Raw genomic sequence first — 24,667 nt, 5'->3', positions numbered from 1 at the left:
ATGTGGTAGGTATTTTTCCATAAATAGGCTATACATTTATAAACACAATGGGAAAATGTTGGGTATAGCCCTTTAAATGAGCTAACGTCAAATGTCCGCCTTGTTTCGCTCTTTCTATCCTGCACTCACAGCGCTTCAGTACGTGCGCGTGAAGGTGCACAGGCTCGGTGACACTTGCACCCAGCTCTTTGGGAATAGGAGGAAAGTCGGAAGAAGAGGTTATTTTAAGGACAGCAATAACAGACAAAACAAAATTTATTCTCGCCGTTACTGTGCAGAATATTGTGAAATTACAGGAAAATGGCAGATTCAATGACCCAGTCCGCCCAGATATCATCGTCGCACGGGCTTGCCGATGGACAGAACTCTGTTGCGACCAAAGACTCAAAAATGTCGGGTAAGATGGATGTCATTCTATGTTGCAATAGTCAACATAGAAATTCTGTTTAAACGTTTAGTAACACGGGTGCTTTGAAATAAAGTAGCCCGTTGCTCTAATGTAAGACCGTCAAAAAACAATGTTTTAGGACCGTGAAAGGCAGGTACATTTAAAATGCTTAGCTCTACACTTATTTGTTCGTTGGTTAGGTTAACCAGTATATTGTCCTTGTCTCTGTAAGCACTTGACATAGTCAAGTTGTTGAACAAGTAGTCCATACCTTGTAAGCTGATTTTGCATTTTTGTGAGCGTCAAAGGGTGCTAAATATCCTAATATTAGACGTTTTACTTGACCAACAAACACCCACCACCCTTTATGGGATCGAACGATACTCTACTGACGAGAAATTGTTTTAGAACACGGTTACCCGTCGTTGGTTCGAGAAACGCGCACCACGATTTGATGGAACACCAAACTAGTCTACTTGCTCTGCCAAAGTTTTCTCAATCTCTGCAATCCCGAACTTTGTATTTACCAGACAAGGAAACAGAACGCGATGACACATTTTATTCTCTATTTGGGCCACGGTGAAATGGCTACATGTTGCAGGGACTGTGATCTGCACTGCAGATTCATTGTTACCAATGATTTGTAAATACACTAGTTGACTGACAGGGGGCGCTGTTATGAAGTCACCGTTCCTCCATCTTGGCACTCCCCCATTGTAAAAATATATTTAACTAGGCAAGTCATTTAAGAACAAATTCTTATTTTCACTGATGGCCGAGGAACAGTGTCCCTGCCTTATTCAGGCGCAGAACGACAGATTTTTACTTTGTCAGCTCGGGGATTTGATCTTGCAACCTTTCAGTTACTAGTCCAACACTCTAAACACTAGGCTACCTGCCTCCCCTCAATACATGGATGGCATCAACAATCCAGGGTTTATATACATTGTTGATTGTTATTGGGCAACTGCAAATTTTAAGGGAAGACCTCTTAAAGGCTGCTGTTTTTCCTGTTGCCAAATCACCTTCACATTGGTTAACAAAGCCATGCAAGAATATTAGTGCTTCACAGTCCAATCCCTCTCATTTGTTCGCTATGATGCATTGATTCTATGGTCTGTTTTTCATTTCTATTTTGTCTTTAGATGCATGTGTCCTGTAAGCTATATGATTGGGGGGAGGAAAGGACACTTGTCTCTGCAACAGTCTTCAAACTGACAGTATTTTGTCCATTAGGGAAGGGCATTTCAAATAGTATAATCCATCTATTCAGCAAACCATGTCTCACTTATAAAACTTGAAACAAGCATCTGTTGGGAGTACATTTGGAGCTGTGTATTAGGCTATAACTTCCTGTATATTATGCTATATTGGCAAATACTAATGGGGCAATGATAGTAAAATAAATGTTACACTGCCATACATGCACTCAAACATATTCAGTTGGCCTTGCTGTTATGATTTTTGTCTTTGTTGTTTTTTTGCGTTTTCCTTTGTCTTTAATCTTTTTCTCTTTTGTTCAATTTGTTGGTGCGTTGGGTGGGGAATGGAATTATAATTTTTTTCTTCGGGGGGACTGGGGGAGGTCTTGGATGGTTGAGGGGCAGCTCTTTGGGAACTGTGGGGGGGATCTTTCCCTTGAGCAGGCCGTTGACCCTGGTTGCTTCTGTGTCGCTCTGGATGGGAGGCTGTTCGATGACCAATGTGACGTAGTTGTTGAGCGGCTTCACTGCATGTATATTGTATAAAAAATAAAAATAAAAGTAGCCTAATCAGATGATTAATGTACAAACTGCTCTTAAATAGAAAATCATTACTTTATTGGTTGACATACAGGTTGTGTGTTACAGGCTTACTTTACCATATGTTAACAACCAACCCCTTTAAATGTAGTTTACTGTATATCATTTCAAAGGCATGCTAAAAAGGGACCCAGCTCATATTGCAAACGGGGAATGCTTCTGTAATCTGTTCAAGGCTGAATACCAGTTATATTGCCTCAAGTGGGTGTGTCACAAAGTCATTTACTAACTGGTACATGTTTCAAAGGGGATTCATATTTATGCTTCGATCACACCGACAGCGTCGTTGCATTTTGGTACACCAGAATTACGTTAATTTCCAATCAAATGCTGTGTTTGCCTTGCAGCATTGTGTTGCAGTGCGTTCGGTGTGGTGCATACGTTGGAGTTATCGAACGTATGCGTCAAACTGTATGCGTAGACGGCGTGACAGAAATGGTAGCAGAAGGTGAATGTTGAACTTTAGTTGAATACATATTCAGATGATACTGTTTACTATTTTGCGCAACGACGCTGTCAGTGTGCTCGACGCGTTAGCCCAGTGTGATAACTTTTTCCGTTTTTTTTAAAAGTGTAAATTTAAATGTTTTTTAACTGATCTCCAATATATTGGGATTGCCTTTGCATTTTTCTGAAGTCCATGCTACATTGTCAGTTGTCCGTCTACCATTCTTTCATTTGGCCTTGGTCACACAGACCAGATGCCAGTAACTTGCTGCCTTGTCATTACTATTTTTTCCCCCCTTACGTCGGCTGTATGATTTAATGATGACACTACAGTCCTTGTTGGACCCTTGGCGCTACTGTCGTACAGTATCAATGTCCCGTGGCAAAGGTAATGTAGCACCCAGTCTGGAGGAAACCAAATGGACTTACAGTACCAGTCAAAAGTTTGGAAAGACTTACTCATTCCAGGGTTTTTCTTTATTTTATTTTTTTTACTATTTTCTACGTTGTAGAATAATAGTGAAGACATCAAGACTATTAAATAACACACATGGAATAATGTAGTGACCAAAAAAGGGTTAAGCGAATCAAAATATTTGTTATATTTGAGATTCTTTAAAGTAGCCACCCTTTGCCTTGATGACCGCTTTGCACACTTGGCCTATCTTGCTCTCTGAGGCCGGTGTTGGCCAGTCTCTTTCATGCCTACTTCATTCTCAACACACTTGAGTGACAACACTAAGGAAGTGACCATAGAGATCAACCTAAGAGGTCTCACATCTAAAAGTGCATTGAGCCAGTTGATTGTCAGGGTTATTTAGTTCATGAAAAGCACCCCCTATTCTTTTCGATGCTGCTTTTACGAGGTGATTGTGCAAGCTCCGTCAATGGAACCATTTATCTAAGGTGCCAGAATGTCCATGGGTCTACTGTTTTGTTGGACTGTACAGGAGAATTTGTTACAATGATTTCTGAATATCTCAGAAATGCTGTTCAAGTTGTCAGTGTTTGATTCAGTGCTATTTTCTTTCTTCCTGCATCTGTTTTAATAGGAAGTTAAAACACTGCCTGTAAAACCAAAACAACTACTGGACTGGAGATGCATTATTCAAACTCGGTAATTTTACTGTGTTATCAGAGCTAAATCCGGTGCTCTACCGACTCTCCTGTTTCATAGGCTATGGACATTTTGATCTGGATTTCCACCCGTTTTCAGTTAGAACGACGGTCGAGGTCATCAAACAGCAAGATGTTTTTAGTTTGAAAGATGTGTGCTAGTTCAAGCTACAGTAGTGACTAAGGATTACTTTAGACTAGAAATGTTATTATTTGAAATGCTGCATTTTGCAGAGTGGGAATCAACATTCGGCTGGTTTTAGCTTGAGCGTTAAGATGCAGTGAAACAGATACAGGCTGAGGAATGATCCAGAATCTAGGCCAGTGCAATGAGGAGCCTGCAGATAAGACCATGGCTGTAGTTTGTGAGAGAACATGGGGTACTTTTGGCTCCCTCTCCTATCTGCCTCTTATTTTCTCCCCCTCTCTGGCTGGCGCTCTGTTCTGGCAGACTATATAGTCTAAGGTCAGTAAATCTGGCTGAGGCAGCAAACTGGCCCCCCCGGGGGTTTGAGTGTCTTGACTTGACTTTCCTCGGGATGGGACAGAAATGGCTGGTAGGACTGGGAATGCAATGTTAGGCCCTCGTTCAGTTGTGTGCCATTGGCCCTCAAGGGCTCCCCCATAGATGAGCCTACATCCAGATCCAGTATTAGAGAATAGGGCGGCATGGTGCCAAAGCAGGTTCACTTCCTACTCATGTCTGCCGGTCATGAGAATGTTGTATCAAGGCTGGAAGTGTTGGAAACATGAGCTATATGAAGCCATGTTTAACCCTTGTCATAGACAACCTTAACAAGAGGAATGGTTAAAGTCTGTAAAAATGCACATTTTTCATCTTTGTCAGTCTGCTAAAAGGGAGTGGTTCTCTTGCATAGATCTTCTTAGATAAGTGACTCTAGAGGTTGTTTTTGTGGACACTGGGAGGATACGTTTCCTTCTGAAATGCTTCGTGTACTTGCACGCTACCACCAATGGTTTCAGGCTATTTGGAATTGTCAGCGACAGAAGCGTAACGTTGACTAATTTTCTTATTGCAGGTGTGGCATAGGTAGATTAAGACTCGCCCAGGCTCTTAAAGAGGAATGTTACATAGCAAGGGCTCGTCGACCTGATCAGCCAGTCTCCTACGTGAATCGTTTTGGGGTGACGATGACTCTAATTGATTAACCGGCTCTTGAACTTTACCATATATATCATACACACATACTGAGTCTACAAAACATTAAGAACAACTGCTCTTTCCATGACACAGACGAGGTAAATCCAGGTGAAAGCTATGGTCACTTGTTAAATCCACTTCAATCGGTGTAGATTAAGGGGAGGAGACAGGTTAAAGAAGGAATGTTAAGCCTTGAGAAATGGATTGTGTTTGTGTGCTATTCAGAGGGTGAATGGACAAGACAAGATTATACAGTTGAAGTCGGAAGTTTACGTTGACTGTGCCTGTAAACAGGTTGGAAAATTCCAGAAAATGATGTCATGGCTTTAGAAGCTTCTGATAAGCTAATTTACATCATTTGAGTCAATTAGAGGTGTACCTGTGGATGTATTTCAAGGCCTACCTTCAAACTCAGTGCCTCTTTGCTTGACATCATGGAAAAATCAAAAGCAATCAGCCAAGACCTCAGAAAAAAATTGTAGACCTCTAAGTCTGGTTCATCCTTGGGAGCAATTTCTAAACACCTGAAGGTACCACGTTCACCTGTACAAACAATAGTACCCAAGTATAAACACCATGGGACCATGCAGCCGTCATACCGCTCAGGAAGGAGATGTAGTCTGTCTCCTAGAGATGAACATACTTTGGTGCGAAAAGTGCAAATCAATCCCAGAACAACAGCAAAGGACCTTGTGAAGATTCTGGAGGAAACCGGTACAAAAGTATCTATATCCACAGTAAAACGAGTCCTATATCGACATAACCTGAAAGGCTGCTCAGCAAGGAAGAAGCCACTGCTCCAAAACCGCCATAGAAAAGCCAGACTATGGTTTGCAACTGCACATGGGTACAAAGATTGTACTTTTTGGAGAAATGTCCTCTGGTCTGATGAAACAAAAACAGAACTGTTTGATCGTAATGACCATCGTTATGTTTGGAGGAAAAAGGGGGAGGCTTGCAAACCGAAGAACACCATCCCAACCGTGAAGCACGGGGCTGGCAGCATCATGTTGTGGGGGTGCTTTGCTGCAGGAGGGACTGGTGCACTTCACAAAATAGATGGCATCATGAGGAAGGAAAATTATGTGGATATATTGAAGCAAGACATCAGTCAGGAAGTTAAAGCTTGGTCGCAAATGGGTCTTCCAAATGGACAATGACCCCAAGCATATTTCTAAAGTTGTGCAAAATGGCTTAAGGACAATGAAGTCAAGGTATTGGAGTGGCCATCACAAAGCCCTGACCTCAATCCTATAGATAATTTGTGGGTAGAACTGAAAAAGTGTCTGAGCAAGGAGGCCTACAAACCTGACTCAGTTACACCAGCTCTGTCAGGAGGAATGGGCCAACATTCACCCAACTTATTGTGGGACGCTTGTGGAAGGACAACCGAAACGCTTGGTTTGACCCAAGTTAAACCATTTAAAGGTAATGCTACCAAATACTAATTGAGTGTATGTAAACTTCTGACCGACTGGGAATGTGATGAAAGAAATAAAAGCTGAAATAAATCATTCTCTACTATTATTCTGACATTTCCCATTCTTAAAATAAATTGCTGATCCTAACTGACCTAAGACAGGGAGTTTTTACTAGGATTAAATGTCAGGAATTGTGAAACTGTCTAAGGTGTATGTCAACTTCTGACTTCAACTGTAGTGGCTGCATGCATACACTAGATGACTGATAGGTGGCTCTGTGTTGAAGCCACTGTTCCTCCATCTTGGTACTCTCCCGCCATTGTAAAATGTATTAATGTCTACATTCATTTTTGCCCCACTTATATTAGACACCTTAATGCATACTTTTTAAATTGTACGTGAGCTAAATGAAAATACAAAGATTTCCTTAATGTACAATCTGTAGAGATTACTAATGTCACTGTCTGCACTAAAACTAAAATACTTAAATACACATAATTTTGTCCTTGAATCCATTTAATTAAACTACTGTAGAATTCCTATGGAGGACTGCTCCTACTAGGGTTGTCAATATGGCCGACCGGTGGCTTCAAAGCCTCTCAATGGTCAATACATGGCATTAGTAGTCCTTGGTTTATATACATCATTGTTGCCATCCCATCTCACTCACAGCTGAATAAATTCCCCTACATGTCTCCTCTGGTGTTTCCCAGCTGTTAAATGTGTAAGGAAGGAAAAGCAAAACCTTGTTCCTCCTTCGATATTCATGGAGGCTGTTAGATGGGACTATTGCTCTACAAAAACTGTTCTTGTGATCACTTGGGTTACATAATGAATTACCATCAAGCAGGTGCAATGTGGGTGTCTGATTGGCAACGGGTATCATAAACCAAAGGAGAAATATGTACAAATTGCATAAAAATTATGGAAAGTACCATACAATGTTATGAAGTGTGACGTTGTTGGAAGCATCGTTATTTGTGCGTCGTGAAGAATTTGCGTTTGTCATATTTGTTATTGTCTTTGCTTGCATAAGAAATGTTAAAGTGCATGGATTAAGTTGATCATAGGTGTATATTGGTAGTAAACTGGTAGACACTACCAGTTGCATGGGGCTTGCATGTTAGTAGTTATTTTACCGTAGCTTCTGACATTGTCATTCTGACGTTGTAAAGCATACAGTATTGTATAGTTGATATAAGGTTGGATTAGTGGGAGTCCCACCAGGCATCCAGTTGACGTTAATGTATAAAATGGTGGGTGGTTGTTATGGGGATGGGAGTTATTTTCTGCCACTGTAGGATGTTCATTCTTCTGTCCTTTTTAAATTTTTTCAGATTCCTTTCAGTCCTCTTCGCCTGTATCTCTCATTCAGTCTCCTCAAGGCAAGTGTATGGTTCTGTTACGCTGCTCGTCTGCTATCCTCCCTTTCACGACCTTCACGCTCTCTTTCCCTGTCATTCTCTCTTGCTCGGCTGCCGCTGTAATGCCTTCCATTCCTCTCTAGTGCCCTTCTCCTACTCTAGTCCAGACCAAGAACTTCATACTAGAGGCCTGGAAACATTTAATTCCACCCCCACTACGCAATCTTCATCAGAGCCCACCCCTAGAAGCCCTGTAACTGTATCCCATCTGTTTCCTGCTGACCGCCTGCACTAATTGCAATTTAGCTGGGCAGCGAGGCTCCTCCCTCTCAACAGTGTCTGACTTGGAATTTTCAACCCCCCCCAACTGGAGGCCAGACCTGTTCAATTACTAGGACCAACAGGCCCAACCCCGAAGCCCCTGACTGACGCCCATGGTGCATGGCAAGGGAGAATCACGTGTTTAAAAAAAAAAATATATATATTTAAGGGAAGTTTGCACAGAGTTCAGGTTTAAAGCCTGTTTTTAAGTGAAGATGTCTTCAGGCATGCATGTGATGTACCATACTGGATACAGCATATATGCTAGACACACAGCCTGACACGTGATGAATTGATTAATCCACAGAGCTAATTGAGATGTACAGTAATGGATCAAGCCATCTATTGATGGTGTAGTGATACAGTAGATTGATTCCCAATGGAATGCACTGACTTTCCCAGTGGAATAGGTTGAAATTGATGGAATAAATTGGCATCAAGGAGGCATCAAACTAGCAGCACAGTGATGAGGAATATTGCATGTTTGGAATTAGTTGAGTAATTCCCCAAAGCTCCCTCTAACCTCCCCCAGAACCCCCCCTGCTCCCTGATCTTACCCCTATCAGAAAACTGACAAGACCTACAAATGACAGCAAGCGGATCTATTTCTAGTCTTTACTGCCTGCTCCACTCTGTCGCATTATTTAGGTCAACGGCACTGTAGGTCCAAGATAATCCCAAGATTGCCACCTTATTTTAAGAAAGCTGAGAGAAGTTCAAGTTCACGATGAGGAAAAACTCTAAAAATGGCTCAGTTGGTTGTCCCAGAAGGGCCCTAGCTGTCCTTGGATAGATGGCCCCTTCATCCAGGCCTTATGCCCCATCTCGAAGAGCCTCCCACCCCAGTCCCTTCACCGGCACTGGAGGATGAGAGGCACTGGGGAGGGACCCACTCCACTCGCTGCTCTATGCCCGCATAAGGCTGGGGTCGGAGCCCTCCTCCCTGGATGCGCTCTGCACCTCTGCTTATAGCTTCTTAAGCTTTTTGCATGTCACCACTGCTGGAGCCAAAAATTAGTTTTTATTTTAGGGTAAAATGTATGTATTTTGTTTTCTTGATGTAGCTTTTTTGGCTTGGTTTGTTTTCTGAAACACAATTTCGTTAGTTTTTATAAAAGTAGCCTACAATGTGTAGACCTGGACAGTATAGCAAGAGTATTAAACTTAAGCCAGACTAGATTAGAGGTCGACCGATTATGATTTTTCAACACCGATACCGATTATTGGAGGACAAAAAAAGCCGATGCCGATTTATAAAAAGAAAAAAAACATTTATATTTATATATATCATACACACACATTTTTGTAATAATGACAATTGCAACAATACTGAATGAACAATGAACACTTTTATTTTAACTTAATATAATACATAAATAAAATCTATTTAGTCTCAAATAACATGGGAACATATGTTAAAACGAACCACCAGCTTTCATGGGTCTTCAATATTGCCTGCTAACCTGGATTTCTTTTAGCTAAATATGCAGGTTTAAAAATATATACTTGTGTATTGATTTTAAGAAAGGCAATGACAGTCATTGATTGTTTTTTATAAGGTAAGTTTAATGCTAGCTAGCAACTTACCTTAGCTTACTGCATTCGCGTAACAGGCAGGTTCCTCGTGGAGTGCAATGTAATCAGGTGTTAGAGCATTGGACTAGTTAACTGTAAGGTTGCAAGATTGGATCCCCCGAGCTGACAAGGTTAAAAAACTGTCGTTCTGCCCCGTTCCTAGGCCGTCATTGAAAATAAGAATGTGTTCTTAACTGACTTGCCTAGTTAAATAAAGATTAAATAAAGGTGTAAAAAAAAATATATATTTTTTAAAAATCGGCAAATCGGCGCCCAAAAATAACGATTTCCGATTGTTATGAAAACTTGAAATCGGCCCTAATTAATCGGCCATTCTGATTAATCGGTCGACCTCTGGACTAGATGGCCAGAAACTGAATCTGTCCTATGTAGTGCTAGGATATTAAGTCAAACAGCTAATCACACGGTGAGGGAGATGGGCCTGGGAGCTATTCCATCCATCACTAATTGGAAATGACACTGCTGTACCCAATGGAATTTGATCTCTTATCATACAGTGACTCCTTTTCTCTGCAGCAAAAATATTCCACTGTGTTCATGCTTTTGTGAATAGTAGTACTTGTATCATTTTTAACAATAACAGATTGTAGGCTTACCACAACGCGCAATATCCTCATACCTTCAAGTGTACCTAATATGCAGTTCTAGTCCTTTTTTAAAGATGTCTAGCTTTTTCTTGTCTAGAGGCAAACCTTTTCTTGATTTAGCTAAGCTGTGATCCCTACTGGAAGGCTGTGTCTTATCAAGTAAACTATTTGTCTCATCCGCATAGTGCCAAAATGATTGAGCTGATTTACACTTTCTCATCTTGAAGAAATGCGTCCCTTTTTGAGTCTTCCTGCTAGACATATTTTGGGATGTGAGACGTTTGTTGGACCATGTTCAATAGACCATTTAAAACGGGGATTAGTAACGAGTGTCCCTTTTAAAGTCCCACACACTTTAGCACTCAACTCCAATTACTGTGGGGAGTAGATGACATAATATAATAACCTCTATCTCTAACAACTGAGGACCACAGGAAGTGATGTTCTCATCAGAGGTTGAATGAGTATTACTAAACTGTGTTTGACAGTTTCTTATATGTTTTTGGGTCGTGTTATTTGTGATTCCAATCAGGGAGTGTCGGCTCCCTGTTGCCAGTGGCTCTGATTCCTGTTCACGGTGCAGTAGCTGTTTTGTCATTTGTTTACTTGCGTCGAGCCAAAATGCTACATTGTTTTCGGCTAGATGGAAAGTCCATTCGTGTATGTGGCCTAGTTTGAACAATGCATAATGGACCTCAATGGGAGGGGAAGGTCCAAACCAAGACAGCCCACCCTTGAGTTGTGTACTGATGAACAACATGTCCACGGTGCTGTGGGTTTAGGATGGCTGCAGGGTCAAGCTGACTGGCCACAATGCCCATACAGAGCACCAAGCTACAATAACACAATACTATTAACTCGTTGACGTAAGCTGTTGGGTAGTTTATGAAATGTACTATAACATTGGATTTGAAAAGAAACGGCGCCATTGATTTGTTCCTCTTAGATTAGGATCTCTTGACTCAATTTATAGTAAATAACCATATAGAAGGAGAAGTGGAACTTGTTGCATTTGGAAAAAGTACCAGCTGCATATTTGACCTGTTCCTTCCGGAGATATTGCCTCAAAGCAGAGGTCAAACCTTGGTCTCTGTTTGCCTGGGGATGGCAGAGGCAAGCAGACAGCTGATGTGTACCTCCCAATATAGCTGCCAATTCTCCACTATGATTGCTTGTCTCTGGGTGTTGGAAAAGTACAGGGGGGGACCATTAAGCTGAAAAGGGATCATGTGATTATTGGAGCAGCTTGGAACATCTTGCGGATTATGTATGTACCCCCCCCAAATGACCCAGGATACCCGTGGCACTGTGCCATTGAGGGGATCCTTGTCCCAGTCTGACTCTGTCACTTCAGCTGTGGCGTGTGGCAATAGCAGCAGGTTAGCGTGCTTAGTGGTGTATTGGCAGACTGCAGCACAGGGGGGACATGATTTAGGAAGCCTCAACACCAGGACTATTGTCCAGCTTGTTATGTGTGCTGTGTTAGCTGGGTGTTCTTATTGATTACACCGATGGTCGGGTAGGACAAGGCCAGAATAGTGCGACGTAGTCATGCTTGCAAATTGGTCCGTAGGTCATCTGAGGATGAGACTAGTCCTGTAAATCAATGATGTTTTAATTTCACTCCGGTTATATTTTTGAGTCTGAGGTAGTGCACTGTATTCATTCCTGGGATGAGTCATCTCAGTACATTAAAGATATTGGATTGTCGTTCTTCTGTTTGATTAATATTGTACCTAATTTACAAGATTATGGTATGACGCTTAAACATAATTATAATTATGTTGACATTGCGTTACTTACAGACATCTGCAGTATTGAAGACACGAAGAAGAGTATTCCCCTTCAGAGTATCGCCCTTCGTATGTAGGCCTATAGGTTGTTTTCAGATGGTAGCTCATTTGGTAATCAAATTATTTGTTAATTAGGTCATTATAGAAATAACACCTTTTTAATTTAACTCCTGTTTATACTAGGCTACAGTCGCTTGACCTTAGTCTCTGGGCCATTTTAAAAGGCATTGCAAGTTCAAATGGGGAGCATTTATCCTATGTGACCTTTGCTTCTAGGCACATTTTATATCTGGTCCCTGTTGTCACATTCAGTTCTATGATGTTGGTCTTCGGGAGATGTGAAGTGACTGCTCAACGGTTCTCAGTAAGGTCCTTGATATTACCCAGATAGAGGAAGGAAGGATAGATTGAGTGTACCAACCCTTTCTCCATCACAAGTATTTTGTAAGACATACCAGACACGGAGTACCCGATTTAACAAAACTCCAGGCCATAGTCTATGCAGCTGTACTTAAAAAATATATTCATAGCAAAAGATGTGATTGTGATGTAGACCACAATGCATATGCTACCACAGGTCACACAGTATAACAGTTTTGTTTATAGATACAATTTTCTTATTTCGTTTGGAGCTGCTTCATTTCGACCATACAAGTCATTTCCAATGTTGCCTCATTGAAAAGGCTCTTCAATGGCAACAACTTGAGACGTTAAGTCAGCAATGCATGCTGACTGACGCCCTCATCCATTACTGACTTTAAACCGTCTCATGCTATGCATGATTGCTTGGGCTGCAACAAAATGGCCTCCACCGACTATAACTGGAAGTGCATGGGAGTTTGAGTGTGTGATTTTTATGCCCTCCTTCTTCCCTTCCCTGCCTCCGTGCATGGCCGACAGACAAAAGGGTGGTGCTGGGCTCTGACCCACCCTCAGAAGGGGTGGCCACCTCCCTTCGCTTCGCCAGTTCTTCTCAAACCGGCTCATCTTCTTCCGTTAACTACGGGAGCGACCCATCATCAGGTCAGCCTGACGGAAAGCAAGATGATTCACTGACTGTGACGTCCCCCGTGTCTGAGAGGATTAAGGCACTGGAGGCCCTGGCAGCAAAGGAGGAGCCCAAGAACGATGGCGGCTTCCCTCACTTCAAAGAGCGCCACTATGAGACGTCTCCTACTGAGGCGCCAACAGAGAGCACCTCACCCTTCCAGAAAAAAGGAGCCTCCATTGATCAGGAATCGCCAGAATCCCCCTTTGAGGTCATGGGAGAAGCCCGACAAGGGAGTGAGTTTGAAGATACTGCAGACTGGATGAAAGCTCACTTACCCCCTGTGCCTGACTTTGAAGATGCTCTTGTATCAGACGAGGATGGCAAATCCCAAGAGATAAAAGTGGCAGATAAAGTGGTGCCTGATGATCCAGAGGCGTTTGCCTGTGTCCCTGACGCTTTCATGGACTCTCCCATTGAAAGGCCTGAACTGAAAAATGTCTTCAAAGACCCAGCGCAGCAGTCTAGCGTCGAGGAAGAATTTGACCTGAGCTTCCTACCTAAAGCTTACATAACAGACACCCAAGGCCCTCCTGACCTTCATTCTGAGCTCACTGCTTCGCCTGCCCCTCCTGCTGGTTTGGACTCTCCCTATCCCTCCTCTGACTCTAAAGAGAAGGATTTGAAGACCAAGCAGGCCCCATGGGGTGGTGACCTGGTGCTCCCAGAGGTAGTCGACAGCTCAGGAGACTCTGAGGACACCGTCATCGAGGACACAGCCTCCATTCCTGGCCCCTCTTCGTCAAGTGATGCTACACCTGCCCACAACCCCTCTGTTCCTTCTCTCCCTACTGAAGAAAAGGAAACCCCGCCAGCAAAGCAGCCAATGCGGGTCCCTACCATCAATGTTATTGAGACGGACGAGCCGAATTACAGCGATGAGGAGATGGAGATTGAAATAGAGGACGAAAGTTATGAAGTTGTAGAAGACCCTGTGAAAGAGGCACCAAAAACGCCTGAGCCACAACCAGATGTGACTAAAAAGGAATTTACCCAAATTCCTCCCTTAGAATATGAGGGTTATTCTCCTCCCTCCTCTCCTGTCGACTCTGATGAATTCTCACCTAAACACAACATCCTGAAATCTGAATTGGATACAGATAATATGAAGACCACAGTACCTAATGATGAGTCAAAGGGCTCAAGTGCTGACGTTTCACAAGCACAGAAAGTGGAGTCTGACCACTCACAGACTCCCAATGAGTCTAATGGAAAGTCTTCACCTTCCACTGCCAAACCTCCTGAGAAAACCGCAGAGAACCTTTCAGACTTTCCAGAATATGATGACGATGACTGGTCAACTGGCTCGCAAGATATCTTAATTAAATCGAGCTCTGCTAATGTTGAAGCTCAGGATCTTCCACTTTGCCCCTCATCCAAGTTTGAAGAGAAGCAAGAGTCTGATATTAAAGAGGATTATATGCAGACAGTTGAGCTTTCAAAATCCAACTACATGGAGGATGACACAATCCGTAAATACGACAGACAGTCTTTTGAAGATGAAGACTCACTTATATCCATGAATGACACCATTGATGATAAAGAGCTGAACTTTAACACTGTATGTGAGCCTTCCTCCGATCCAACCTCACAGATCCATATTGGAGCACTACTCCCTCAAAACAATGCAACCACTGTGGAGCAGGATATCCCCTCGATGGCTGAAGTGGACTCCTTCCCCAAGCCTGTTGGAGGCCAGCCATCTCCCAGGGAGTTTCCCAAAGATCCATTCACCTCTTTCCAGAGCGAACTGCCCAGCAGCACCCTGGAGCCCAAGACTGAGAAGAAATTGAATGATGAAATCCTCATTACAGATAGCATTGTCAACAGCAAGACACATCCACCTCAGGAAGCTGAAGCAGGACACCAGTCACCAGACAATACCAGTGACCCAGAAAGCATTGAGCCGGACTGCTCAGTCTCTGGTGCCACGGACAGCTTCGTCGAGTTCATGAGGGAGTGCCTGAAGTCACGACAGGACGAAGATCCAGAAGACCTCCGTCAAGATCTCACAGCCAAGGATGAGTGTCCTAAAACAGGCGCCCCTCCCTCTCAGTCCACACCAACCATGGTCATGGATCTGGAGCAGGAACGCCTCACTATCAATGCACTCAAAGAGTTGGGCAGCAGCCAAGAGGAGGAGGCTGACCTCCAGTCTAGTATCGAGGCTTCTGAGAAATCCCAGTCTTCCTTTATATCGACAACCTCCGACCCTCCTTCTCCCCAAAACAAACCTGCTTCCGACGGTGTATATTCCAAAGAGGTAGAAGCCATCGACGTGTGGGTGGCAGAGGCCTACCACCTTGCAGAGCATGTCTTGGCAGCAATACTAACGCACTTGTCAGGTAACACGTCTTCCCTCTGGGATCTTTGCCTGCTAACCTCACACAAGCAAAGCACAATGATCACTCTTCCCCTCTCTCTCTCACTTGCACCTTTCTCCCTTCTTGGTCTTCCTATTCAAAATAGGAGCACACTAACTATATAACATATGGTATATAATCACCATGTTGATTTTCTTTTTTTATTCTGATACAGGTGCCTTTGCGTGTATTACTGAAATATTTCTTTTAGTCAAGCCTTCTGAAGGTCTCCACGTTCAGAGTGCAGTTATTACAAAAGTCAAAAGGGTCAAACTATATATTGTGCTGTGTGTGTATTTTCAAAATGACCCCCCCCCCCCCCCCCCCCCCATGTCCTTAAGCTTGGCAGTAATCATGGTCGGACAGTGGGTGGTGGGCAGTTCAAACGTGGCTTCCTGGTGTCTGCTTGCAATGTCCCTGGAAGTAAGGCGGAATAGTCGATCCACCAGTGTTGGGTTTCTGCTTTGGGCGACGTTCCACGCTACAGTGCACTTGGAACAGGACGGGAGACGATCATTCCAGAGACTGATGGTCATTTTGAAGGAGTGGACTTTACTCAACTTTTTTTGTGATGACATCATTCATTATTATGATCCTGCTGGATTGGATGTTACAAAGCATGACCAGACTAAGTAGAGAGAATTATGTGAAAAATACTCCGATATTCATGGGTCATTGTGGGCTGCTCTCAGGTCTGCATGTGCCTAAGTGTGAGTTGGCAAAAGGCTATACAGATGGGACCAGGCTAGGGGGCATTGGCCCTCTTTGTTTTTTTGCGTGAAAATTGTCACAGTAGGCTGAGATGCAGGGTACCAATCGCTCTAATTAATCTTGTCCTCTCCTCTTGAATCATGGTACAGCACCCCCCCCCCTCCTTCCCTTATCTGGAAAATTATACGCCGTGTGTGTGTGTGACCAATTTGGTTTTAATGGTACAAAGGATGCAGTAAATGAACTTCTGCTCAATATCTCAAATCAAATGTTATTTGTCACATGCACCTTACAGTGAAATGCTTACTTACAAGCCCTTAACCAACAATGCAGTTTCAGAAAGTATTTACAAAAATAAACTGAAGTAAAAAAATGTTTTGACCATATGATCCTCCAATATTGCATACATTATCACGGCTGTCATTGTTACATACCGTCTAACAAGCTGTCAAGTCTATTCTATTTATATACATTTAGTGTAATGGTCGTCTGCTTTTGATTTACCCAGTGGCAGGATAGCCCTCTACTTCACAGTGTAGAGTTAAAGCAAATAGGGGACCTCTTCCTGCTCAGTGCAAAAAGGAAATCCAAACCTGGCACACATTGACTGGTATGCAGACGAGTGAATGCAGGATGCACTCAAACCCGTACAGTCGCTGTGAGCTTAACCTACACCACGGGCATGCTATGGAGCGGTAGGTCATCACTGAGGCAACCAGTAACTAGGGGAAGGTGTATGCTATGCAGTCGCGGAGGGAATGATAAAGAACTATTACAGTGAAGTACTGTTTGAAAGATGCTTTAGCACAATGTGTATATAGTGAAGGATGAAGGTTGCATTTCTATTCTAACATATTGATCAATAATGCACTATATATACGGAGTTGACCCAACTTTGGCAACGCCTTCCTCATTGAGTGCCCCACCCCTTTTGCCCTCAACAGCCTCAATTTGTCAGGACATGGACTCTACAAGGGGTCAAAAGCGTTCCACAAGGATGCTGGCCCATGTTGACTCCAATGCTTCCCACAGATTTGTCAAGTTGGTTGGATGTCCTTTGGGTGGTGGACAATTCTTGATACATGGGAAACTGTTGAGTGTGAAAAACCCAGCAGCGTTGCAGTTCTTGACACCAAACCGGGGAGCCTGGCACCTAGTACCATACCTCATTCAAAGGCACTTAAATATTTTATCTTGCCCATTCACCCTCTGATTGGCACACATACACAAGCCATGTCTCAAGGCTTAAAAATCCTTCTTTACACTTTTAGGGCTGCAATCCCGTTAACGGGATCGATATGACAACAGCCAGTGAAAGTGCAGGGCGCCAAATTCAAACAACAAATCTCATAATTAAAATCCCTCAAACATACAACTATCTTGTACCATTTTAAAGGTAATCTTGTTGTTAATCCCACCACAGTGTCTGATTTTCAAAAAGGCTTTACAGCAAAAGCACAACAAAGGATTGTTAGGTCACCGCCGAAACAGCCATTTTTCCAGCCAAAGACAGGAGTCACAAAAAGCAGAAATATAGATAAAATGAATCACTAACCTTTGATCTTCATCAGATGACACTCATAGGACTTCATGTTACACAATACATGTATGTTTTGTTCGGTAAAGTTCATATTTATATCAAATCTCACGTTGATCAAAGATTGACGCGTTATGTTCAGTAGTTCCAAAAACATCCTTTGATTTTGCAGAGCCACATCAATTTCCAGAAATACTCATAATAAACGATGATCAAAGATCAAGTGTTATACATGGAATTTTAGATCCACTTTTCCTTAATGCAACCGCTGTGTCAGATTTCAAAAAATCTTTATGGAAAAAGCAAACCATGCAATAATCCCAATCAAGACAAAAATATATCCGCCATATTGTGCAGAAGTCAGAAATAACATTATAAATATTCACTTACCTTTGATCTTCATCAGAAAGCACTCCCGGGAATCCCAGTTCCACAAATGTTTGTTTTGTTCGGTAATGTCCATCATTTATGTCCAAATAGCTACTTTAGTTAGCACGTTTGGTAAACAAATCCAAAGTCACGAAGCGCGTTCACTAAAAGCAGACAATGTAAAAAAGTTCCGTAACAGTCAGTAGAAACATGTCAAACGATGTATTAAATCAATCTTTAGGATGTTTTTAACAAATCTTCAATAATGTTCCAACCGGAGAACTCCTTTGTCTTCAGAAATGCGATATTACAGAGCTCGCTCTCACATGAACGCGCATGTTCAGCTCATGATAGACCTTACTCAATCCCCTCTCCTTCGGCCCCACTTCACAGTAGAAGCATCAGACAAGGTTCTAAAGACTGACATCTAGTGGAAGCCGTAGGATGTGCAAAATGACCCATATCACACTGTATATTCGATAGGCGATGAGTTGAAAACCTACAAACCTCAGATTTCCCACTTCCTGGTTGAATTTTTCTCAGGTTTTTGCCTGCCATATGAGTTCTGTTATACTCACAGACAACATTCAAACAGCTTTAGAAACTTCAGAAGTGTTTTCTATCCAATACTACTAATAATATGCATATATTAGCAACTGGGACTGGGGAGCAGGCAGTTTACTCTGGGCACCTTTTCATTCAAGCTACTCAATACTGCCCCTGCAGCCATAAGAAGTTAACCTGTCTCCTCCCTTTCATCTACACTGATTGAAGTGGATTCAACAAGTAACATCCATAAGGGATGATCGATTGACCAGGTGAAAGCTGTTTAATGGAAGGAGCAGGTGTTCATAATGTTGACTAGTGGTTACTGTATACTTAAAGACCAAAATTCAAAAAGCATAGCTTAAATATTTGGGCCTATTTTTCTCGCAATCTGCTACATGCTACAAAAGGATTTCTTTTTTTAAGTGCCCATTTTCCCATTTGAACCTTGTCCTGTCCCTCAGCTTCCACAGTGTTGCTGCCTCAACTTCCCAGGTTGTTAGGTGTGGAATGCCTGGCTAGGTGAGTTAAGTTTTTATTTTAGTGCGTTTTTAACTACCTGTTTTAGTTGGATTGGCTCCATTGTTGATAATTTCAGCGTGGGTATACCAGTTTTCCATCAATGGGCCTCAAAAAGAAATGGATATACTCCTGCTGATATGAATCAGTCATCTTCCCAAATAGGGTACACATTTGGACATCGGTATCTTGGGTTAGTAAGAAAATCTTGACTTGCTGCCAGGCCTTTAAAGATTAGTTCAAATCAGGCAGTCCAATTTGAGTAAGATTTGTTTTAATCCTGTGTTTATGTGGACTGTGAGGGATAGGGCCAGCCAGTCAGTCGGAAGGAAGTGGATCATGTGAAGACTTTTTTTTTTTATACTTTGTTTTTATTGTAGGAACACAAAGAAAGTACAAATAAAGTAAAACAAAAGAACAAAAATGATCTGGCAGTTACAGTGCACTTCATACCTTCATCATCATATCATCATATTAGTTACATTAGCATCTTTGAATTAGACCTTTTCCAAGTATGAAACCCATTTCTCCCGGTATTCCTGACCTCTCTCCTGTTCTTAAAGCAAAGGTCATACGCTCCATGTGGTGTATTTCTTCTACAATGTCTATCCATTGTGTCACTGTGGGAGGGTCTTTTTGTAGCCATTTCCTAGTGATAGCCTTTTTACTGGCTGCCAGTAGGACCTTCAAGAGGTACTTTTCTCTATTGTGTAAGTTATCTGGTATTTCACCCAAGTACAAAGAAATGAATGTTTGTTCTATGTCAAATCCCATTATTTTTCCAATGTTAGATCTTATTTCTCCCCAGTAAGTTTCGATTGCGGGGCAGGACCAAAAGATATGAGAGTGGTCTGCTCTCAATAGACCGCATTCTCTCCAACAGATCATGTGAAGACTTGAATCAAACTTACCCACCCATGCCAATGTGTGTAATCACCTATGGTATTTGAATTGCATAATGAAGCTTTATCAGCTGGTTTAGCTTCACAGGAGTAAAGAATTCCAGTCTGTGTCCAGGCTGTTGTATTAGGTCAAACACACATACTGCCAAGCAGGAGGTGGTGTGGTGCCTGTACCTTTAAGAGCTGGTTGCTGTCCAGTGAGGTAGAAAGCAGCCCACTGCAGCTCTGTTGACACTGGGAACGTTGCTTGAGCCTGTAACACGGAGGGGGGACGATAATGAACGAGGGCCGTCAGCCCAGGCTGCCTACCTGTGGGTACCAGCAAGCATGCTGGGAGGGACTCGGACCCCTGCAGTGCTGGGTGAGGAAACCCCACTTGTTCACTTGGCGCTGCTCAGCAGACAGTCAGGCGGCATCAGGAACATTAGAGTGCTGTCTGTCCTACAACAGGGGCGCTGCTGCTCTGTCAGTCTGTAAACAAGTTTTTATTTTTCACCGTCATGCAGCCGGGCTTCACATTTGAACTGATACACAACATATTGTAGTATATTTGGAACAATGTTATTTAATAATGGAGATTTCGATTTTTGATAAATAGGCCTGCAGAGGAGCAGTGTTTTATTACATTAGTTGTGAGAAAACAATACTAAATTAGAGGAAGGGTAAAAGAGCACTATGAGAACCAAGTATCTTAATCCTCCCTCGTTCAATAAACACCCACACAGTTGTCTAGAATTGCCAGTTAACATTGACACACTGCATCCAATATGAGTGAGTTTTACATTAATAAAATACCATCTGCAGTGTAGCCTAATTTCACAACACATCTATATCCTGTTTCAGTAACAGGATATAGATAAGTGATTGTGTTTTTCTCCTCCACTCAATCTTGTGTAAATTTGTGCCTTTACTATGTGCAGCCCTGGATAAATTCCTATTACCCATCTGTAACACTGCCCCACGACGCAGCTGCTTACAAGCTGATAACATATGACGATATTAATCTTAGCTGCCCTATTTTGACATGTATTTCCCACGGTAGGCCTGTGGACGTGACATGCTAGATCTGAGTGTCGGTATGTAGGGCCAGGGGGGGGGGTGTAGTGAATGAGTGAAACCAAAACGCCAACAGAATTTCCTCTGTGGTTGCATTATGGATCCTCTCGAGGGGAGTGGGAGGGGTTGTGTGTGTCTGCGCTACTCTGCTCTCCCCCTTAATCAGCTGAAACACACAGCAGCCCAAGCCTGGAGCCCCCAGAGGCACGTGGGAGTCAGCCATTTACCCAAGGTTTCTTTAAATGCCTCCTTTTCATGCAGATGAAGAAGGGAGGCCATAACAGGGTTGCATAACAGCTCTGTATAGAGAATACATTCTGCATGCATGACTCTGTCCACACACACACACACACACACACACATACACACACACTTTTTTTTATATATAGGCCTGAGGTTGGAGATCACAATTTGTTAGTTGTGTGGTCCGTACGTGCTGTGCAATGAGTAACTTTAATTATTTCCTCTTCTCCCTCCTAATCTCTCTACTCCACATATGCTCATAAACAATAAATACACACACACACACCCCTTTTCCCCCTACACACCCCTATCTCTCACCCACTCTAGTCAAGGACTTGGTGCACTGGCGAGACCCCAAGAAGTCTGGCGTGGTGTTCGGCCTGTCCCTGCTGACACTCTTGTCCCTGGCGGCGTTCAGCGTCATCAGCGTTGTCTCCTACCTGCTCCTTGCCCTGCTCTGTGTCACCATCTCCTTCCGCATCTACAAGGCTGTCGTCCAGGCCGTGCAGAAGTCCGACGACGGACACCCCTTCAAGTAAAGCAGCATACTTCATGGGGAACCTTGTGATGCTTAACTACCAACTCTTGTATTGGTTTGGTTGTTAGAACATGAAAAAGACAGTGGTGGTGGTAGTAGAGGTTGCTTGATAGGACACACACGGCTGTGGTTGGCAAAATGTCTATCAGACTAGCCTAAGAAGGGCCAGGAATTTAATTCACCACATGACCAGGAGAAATGCTATGCCCCATTTTATAAGTTATTGCCGTTTTTAGTATGATGAGTATACATCTTCATCGTAGTAATTTCCCATTGGCGACCAAAAATACTATCTGCTGAAAACTCTCCAAATGGGGAATAATAAAAAAAAAAGCAAAGCTCCAGCAGCATATTTGTGCTTGTTGTCATAACCTTTGCCTGAGTTAATTATTTTATACTGGAGAGGGCTTATTTCAGTTGAGCATCACAGCCCAGCCGTACCGACTGATGACTAATACAATGGCTGCGTTCCAGGCTGCCTACATAGCACTCGTATCAGATGAAGTCATTTGGATGGGGTTCCTTCAATGTTGAACACTACCTCGGCATTTGCAGAGTTCTGATAACGCGAACGGGGCCTAATACTCTTTATTATGCCTGAAAACAATTGTTGTAATAGAAAAAAAGAGTAACTAGCAATCGCGTGAAATTTAAAGGGGCTTGGTTGGTTTAGCGATGATCTAATTAGCTCATAGCAGGTTAGCCTGAAATGGTCCAATGAAAGCAATTTGTTAGATTATCATTTAGCAGCTTAGTCTGAGTTCACAGCTTCATCTACCATGCTGTGGTTGGTTCTCCTCAGAGCTCTGATGGAGAAGGATGTCAGCGTTCCCCCTGAGACCTTCCGCAAGCACGTGGACTCCAGTCTGACCCACATCAACCGACTCCTAAAACAGCTGCGCAAACTCTTCCTAGTTGAGGACCTCATCGACTCCCTGAAGGTGAGTTTAGGGGTCTGTCCTTCTGCCTGCCTGTCAGTCAGTTGTCATCCCCCCTTCGGGTATCTGACCCTCGGTTCATGATTGATAGTGTTAGACCAGTGACTCCTTCCATAGTAGCCCTTGCGTGTTTGTGTGCATCGTCTTGCATCTTACCTCGTTTAGCGTCTTGTGCTTACACACCCTTGTGTGTAAATATGTACGGGACCCTAAACAAAGTATCATGCTTGACAGTCCTAAACTGACTGACGACTTCTCATATTCCTAGGTCTCTTCCCCCTTTAACTCTCTTCTCCTGGCGCACAATCTTTTTATAACTCGCACACACTCTGAACACTTCCTGCTGTATGTGTCTTTTAATAAACCTCTCTAGCAACTCAACCCTATTGTATCCTGCAGTGTTAGTGTGACAGGGATCTATAGTCGAGTTGTTCATGTGACTATGGGAGAGGGAGGGAGAGCTCCATGTTATGGCTGTGTGCATCAATCACACAGGATAGGTGCTAAATAAGCCCTAGGTTAGTACCGCAGCCATCAGATGGCAGCAAGCTAGTGGATCTAGAACTCAGCTCATGGTTAGCTATGCTGCGGAGATGGATGGAGGGGGCGGGGCTACTTCCAGTGTGCCAGCTCATTAGAGACCCGACATACCAACCTATCAGACCAAGACGACCGTCGCTGGTCCATTCCACCGCCGCTATGGCAGAGATGATGCTCCTAACTTCACTTCCAGCTTATTAAATCAACCTTCAAACCCTCTCCTTAGCTGGAGGTAGAAGCTGTCCTTAACCTTAGATATAGGATCAGATTACCATATCTCCATAACCTAACCTTAGCCAACATGGGGATTAGAAAGATATTTGACCCAACAACAGTTGTTAGGGGCAAATTCTCCCTAGTCATTCATACATATTGCATGTCATGGTGATGAACCGTGGATGTATTCCGTAGGGGGTGGGACTTTTAGAGAACGTTCACATAGAAATGTAATGCTATTCTACATGACAGAACTATGCCTGTTCTACATTTCTGTCTGCAAGGTTTGAACTACTTAACCCCTCTTGAACAGGCCCCAGGCAACCAGTGTTCTAACCAATGATTTAATGACATCATTGGCTGTAACCCGGCTTGTTTTCCTCCCAGCTGGCTGTTGTGATGTGGCTGCTGACCTACGTGGGAGCCGTCTTCAACGGCATCACCATCCTCATCCTGGGTAAGAGGCTATTGCAGCACTGCACAGAGGTCGTGTGTATGTGTGGTGTGCAGCGTTAAACACTTTGAAATATAATAGATATCTATGGCGTTTGGGAACTTTTTCATGTCGGCTGGTTTGAACATGCATGAAACCTATGAGAATGAAAGGGGGCTGTCTATTTTACTTAGTGACCTATATTTCCATCTGACCTGGTCTACGGCCAACACACGTATTGAATAATCTTGATGGATTTATGTTTATATGGATGTGGGGCACACAGATTGTTCTCGCTGATGCCGGAGAAATGCATAGCGGGAGTTCATACATTCCTTTGATGTTTTGTAGAATCGACAGTTTGCAAATGTCACAGCTGTTCGGGGCTTTGCCAACCTGTGAAAGACATGTAAGGCAAATTGACTACACACTCAAATTATAATTTTTTTAACATAAAAAAGAATAATAATTGTCTTCTGATGTGGTTAAAGGATTGTTGTGGACTTAGAACATCCAATTTTTGTTCTATACTGAACAGAAATATAAACGCAACAATTTCTACGATTTTACTGAGTTACAGTTCATATAAGGAAATCAGTCAATTGAAATAAACTCACTCAGCCCTAATCTATGGATACCTTAACAAAAATAGTTTTAGCGCGTGGATCAGGAAACCAGTATCTGGTGTGACCACCATTTGCCTCCTGCAGT

The 24,667-nt window shown here is 42.9% G+C and overlaps 1 protein-coding gene across 3 annotated transcripts in view; it reads left to right on the top strand.

Annotated features, from left to right (window-relative positions):
* Positions 1 to 130: 130 nt before the first annotated feature.
* The window catches only part of rtn3 (reticulon 3), a 33,918-nt gene continuing 9,381 nt past the window's right edge, over positions 131 to 24,667 (top strand). Inside the window, exons 1-5 of one of the 3 annotated variants that reach the window (XM_038995875.1) lie at positions 131 to 397; positions 7,674 to 7,721; positions 21,619 to 21,826; positions 22,632 to 22,770; positions 23,911 to 23,980. In XM_038995875.1, coding sequence (XP_038851803.1) covers positions 301 to 397; positions 7,674 to 7,721; positions 21,619 to 21,826; positions 22,632 to 22,770; positions 23,911 to 23,980 — 562 coding nt within the window. In that variant the 5' untranslated portion in view covers positions 131 to 300. Of the gene's footprint in view, positions 398 to 7,673; positions 7,722 to 20,219; positions 20,354 to 21,618; positions 21,827 to 22,631; positions 22,771 to 23,910; positions 23,981 to 24,667 lie in introns of those variants that run through there. The other 2 variants (XM_038995876.1, XM_038995877.1) reach the window with 2 other exon arrangements.

Source organism: Salvelinus namaycush, chromosome 6 (assembly GCF_016432855.1).
Source record: "Salvelinus namaycush isolate Seneca chromosome 6, SaNama_1.0, whole genome shotgun sequence".
Lineage (NCBI taxonomy): Eukaryota > Metazoa > Chordata > Actinopteri > Salmoniformes > Salmonidae > Salvelinus > Salvelinus namaycush.
This window is presented reverse-complemented; position numbering and strand designations above follow the sequence as displayed.